This window comes from Octopus bimaculoides, chromosome 19 (genome assembly GCF_001194135.2).
Source record: "Octopus bimaculoides isolate UCB-OBI-ISO-001 chromosome 19, ASM119413v2, whole genome shotgun sequence".
Lineage (NCBI taxonomy): Eukaryota > Metazoa > Mollusca > Cephalopoda > Octopoda > Octopodidae > Octopus > Octopus bimaculoides.
Genome location: NC_068999.1, coordinates 11,478,225 through 11,483,188, shown reverse-complemented (window position 1 = coordinate 11,483,188; position 4,964 = coordinate 11,478,225). Strand labels below are relative to the sequence as shown.

Below are 4,964 nucleotides of genomic sequence, written 5' to 3'. Positions count from 1 at the left end.
CCGATCTCCATGTATATTTGTATGTATGTCTGTGTGTGTGTGCGTGTGTGTGTTTGTATGTATATATATACAAAAAAAAACGACGAACATGAAATAGAAAAAATGAAAGTACGAAGAAGAAAAATAAGAATGTAAGAATGAGATGAAGTAAGAAAAGAGAGACGGCAAAGGAAAGAAAAAATGGAGAACATACGCGAGCAAATGAGAAAGACAGGGGGACAGAGATTGGCAATGTCAAATCAATCGACTGAGACAAGGAGAACATGAAAGAGGGAGATGACAGCACCGAAACAAATAATGACTAAGAGAGGCAGAGAGGGGAAGGAGAAGAAGAACGAGACAGAGATAGGGAAGAAGGATAAAGAGAGTGAGTGAGTGAGTGAGAGAGGGAGAATATCAAGTAGAATAAGAGACAGAGACAGCGAGAATAATATATAGAATGTCAAGCACAGAGGCAAACGGACAGAAAGACAGGCATACAGGCAGACAAGCAGACAATGATAAAACATTCTGTGGACATTGTTGTGTCTTAAGTTTTGCAATACATACCTCGCAGACAAGCAATGTTTCACCATTAGAAATGTATTGTGCCGCCTTACTTAGAGTTTCAGTCTAACAAGTCCACTCTAAATGCCCCCAATTCGCTTCACTTTATTAATGAGCGAACTTAAACTACTTGGAAAGGCATCAAAGACGCAACTTATCATTTCATTATATATATATATGTATATATATATATATATGTATATATATATGTATAGCAAGATAAATAGATAGATAGAAAGATGGATAGATAGATAGATAGATAGATAGATAGATAGATAGACAGACAGACAGACATACATACAAACGTTCATATGTACATATACGGGTGAGTGTGCAAACAAAATAAGAAGCCACTCAATACGTTCCGTAGAAGTTACATATATTATTATATCAAAAAGTTCGATTCGGGCGCCATGCAGCTTTCGTTGGTTCCTTACAGAAGCGAAGAAGGTCTTGGTTACAGGTTTCGAACATGACCGCCACATGTCGTCATCATTTCCGGTAATCAAATTAAGGAGGCATCTTTTCAACGTTGCTAAGCAATGTTGCAAGTGACATATTCGAAGTGTATCATAGTAGGGTATAATTAAAGGAGAAATATATCATTTCCCGATATGCACGGTTGAAGTATACATTTATCCATAGACGCATGGACTCAGCCGGGGTGGCATTGCTCATAGACCTTCACAAGTTCTCAGATACGAGTAGAATAGCTAATTGGAAGAAAGGTTGGCTCGAACTCGGACACTGCTTGAATACTTGCAATATAGTGAACTCCAGTAAGTAGTAAGTGATATCGTAATTTCTTATTTCTTTACTGCCCACAAAGGGCTACACACAGAGGGGAAAAAACAAGGACAGACAAACGGATTAAGTCCATTATATCGACCCCAGTGCGTAACTGGTACTTATTTAATCGACCCTGAAAGGATGAAAGTCAAAATCGACCTCGGCGGAATTTGAACTCAGAACGTAACAGCAGACGAAATATCGCTAATCATTTCGCCCGGTGTGCTAACGTTTCTGCCAGCTCGCCGTTTGGTATTATAATTTCTACCGATTAAATAAGTAATATTACGCACTGGGGTCGATATAATCGACTTAATCCCTTTGTCTGTCCTTGTCTGTCCCCTCTATGTTTAGCCCCCTGTGGGCACTAAAGTAATAAATTTACATATTAGATTGAATACGTCCTCTTTCGGTGTCTGATGTCCAGTTAAGATATTTTCCTTATTTTGAAAAGTCTAATACATGACTAACGTATGTAAATTTTTGCAAGGAAGGGCATTAAGCTTGCTTCAATTATAGCTTTTTCCGTTTTCATAAAGCGTCTACAATGTGATTTAGTTCCATATCGAATTATAAGTGTAAATATATTGTCTTTCAAAACATAAATAATTAAAAATGAAGAAGATGTATGTTGAGTTGCACTAACTGAATTTTCTACAAGCTATGTTAAATTCATATTTGACATTGTTTCCTTACATATTAGATTATTAGCAGCTAACTCCCCATATATGTGTATTATTAATACAAATAATAAAAACTACTATATGATGAAGCTATTCTGTTTCCTTCCACTTTTATAGCACGTTAACCATAATCTGATTGTTATCTACATAGAAACATTTGGAATTTTAGAATTCATCCTCTGCTTTTAGTTTGCATTATTATATCTCTTGTAAGGCAGAATCGTTAGCACGCCAGATGGCGTGCTTAGCGGCATTTCGTCCGTCTTTACGTTCTGAGTTCAAATTCCGCCACTTTATCTTTCATCCTTTTGGGTGCAATAAATAAAGTGCTAGCGAAGTACTGGGGTCGATGTAATTGAATAGTCCCCTCCTACCAAATTACACGCTTTGTGACTTAAGTTGAAAGGAATATTACGTCAGTTGTAAGACGGTGAGGCGGCAAAATCGCTTATGTCCTAGTGACATTGTGTTTCGGCAAAGGGCCCGAGATAGAACCTGCACAACTAGAGTTTGAATTGAGAATGCAAAGTTATTAAATCAAATAATCCCAGCCATATTTTCCTGTAATTTTAGCATAGATTAAAAGGCATTTGCTCTCATAGGGAGAGCGTGGAGGGTCCACGTATTTAGGGAATCTTAAATGTTCATTAACTGAACTGCAGCACGTGACTGCAACATATTATGTCGACACCGGAAGTATGAATGTCAGAGTCTTCTCTGACGAGAGGATATGACATCAAAACACGTTATTATTTTAAAGGAAGCTATATTTGCCCCGTTTCCCTACCGGTTCTGATCGCTTACACCTTAATATATTAACAGCATCGATAGTGATGATGATGATGATGATGATGATGATGATGATGATGATGAGTAGGTGCTGGAGAATTCGGGATGTTGAGGATAATAAAAATAATAAGACGAAGAGTAACAAAGGAAAATAAGCGTAAGATATGCTAAATAAAAATTTACAAGAAAGAAAAAAGTATCAGGTAGACAACTTTTGGTAGTTCAAGAAAAAAATATTGGCATAATTAATAACGATAATGGAAACAACATGTTTTACTTGGGTAAATGGGTACAATAATGAAAGAAGATTGAAACGATTCTATTGGCGGCAACTACTGTTGTTGTTGTTGTTGTTGTTGAAATAATAATAATAATAATAATAATAACAATAATAATAATACTAATAATAATAATAATAATAATAATAATAATAATAATAATAATAATGATTAATATTACTATTAGTAGTGTTGTTATTCTCCATGATCGTGAAAATTTTAACGTTAATTATGATCATCAAAATATTCATCTTTACAAAAATGATAAACATGAGAAAAGACCAATAATAATAATAATAATAATAACAACAACGATGATGATGATGCTGATAATGATGATAACAATGATGATGTTGATGATGATGATGATGATAATAATAATAATAACAATAATAATAACAATAATAATGATGATAATAATAGTAGTAGTAGTAGTAGTAGTAGTAGTAGTAGTAGTAGTAGTAGTAGTAGTTTCATTTATTTGCCACAATGGCGTAGGGTGAGGGGGGACAGAGTACAGCTACAGCTGTCGTCATTGTTGATGCCAATAGTAATGATGATGGTGACAATGACGGCGACTATAATGATTGTAACAATCTTATCGCCATCCATTACTCTAATGAAAATTGTGATATTTCTGCTGACGATTCTCAGCAAGATGTATTCGATGACGGCAATGGTCATGACGACACTGACATTGACGATGACGATAATTATGATAATCATGATTATGAATATCATAATGCTACTACAAACTAATTAAATCATTACCACAATTATTATAATTACGAAGAATGATGATGATGACGATGATGGTTTTGCTTGTCTTACAAATTATGTCCGGTAAATATTTTTAATGCTGAAATGGTATTTTTGGCTAAAAAAATTCTCTTTCTCTCTCTCTCTCTCTCTCTCTCTCTCTCTCTCTCTCTCTCTCTCTCTCTCTCTCTCTCTCTCTCTCTCTCTCTCTCTCTCTCTCTATCTCTATCTCTATCTATCTATCTACACCAATCTCTATCAATGGAAATATGAGTAAAACAAAGAAATACATGGAAGCCAACCGAAGAAGTCTGTGGCAGCAACATACTTACATACATACACACATACATACATACGTACATGCGTACATACATACATGCATGCACACATACAAACATACATTGATACATGAATGCATGTACACATGCATACATACAAGCATACATGCATGCATACATACATACATACATACATACATACAAACATACATACATGCATACATGCATACATACATGTACACATACATCCCTAAATGCCTAATTGTAAGTCTAGATACACTTGGATTTTAAGAAAATGAAATCACCAAACTGGCAACAAATCAGTTAACGGACAATACAGAAACTGTAAGCGGAAGAGTATGACTGAAAGAAATTTCTCAGGATTAAAATGTGACATTGTTTCCGTTATGTAAATTCCAGCGATGGAGCAGTGTATCTTTGTTAGGACCCAGCTCCTTGTTCAGAAGAACTTAAATAAAGAAAAGAAAATGAATTGCATACGTATATCCATACACACATACATATATACATGATGGCCGTTTCGTCGCGCTCGAGTATGAGATGACGTTGCTAGAACGTCAAGCGATGCCTAGGAATAACGCTTTGATTAGTCACGAGAGGACTTGAACACAACAAGCCCCTGAACAACGATAACAGTTACCACAAAATGAACATCATTGGCTACCATTGAGTTGCAAAATTTACATAGTTTTTCTCTTGCGAGATATAAAATGACTAGGTTTCACTCGGAGTAGGGAAGTATAAACTTTTTTATACTACGATTTTCACGTTTCGCAAATATTTTACGTTCTCTCTCTCTCTCTCTCTCTCTCTCTCTCTCT

General features: G+C 35.4%; 1 protein-coding gene across 1 annotated transcript in view; it reads right to left on the bottom strand.

Moving 5' to 3' along the window:
* The window catches only part of LOC128250156 (probable serine/threonine-protein kinase clkA), a gene marked incomplete at its 3' end in the record, with an annotated part of 265,160 nt that overhangs the window by 186,312 nt on the left and 73,884 nt on the right, over positions 1-4,964 (bottom strand). Inside the window, 1 exon segment of the mRNA XM_052974897.1 lies at positions 107-131. Coding sequence (XP_052830857.1) covers positions 107-131 — 25 coding nt within the window.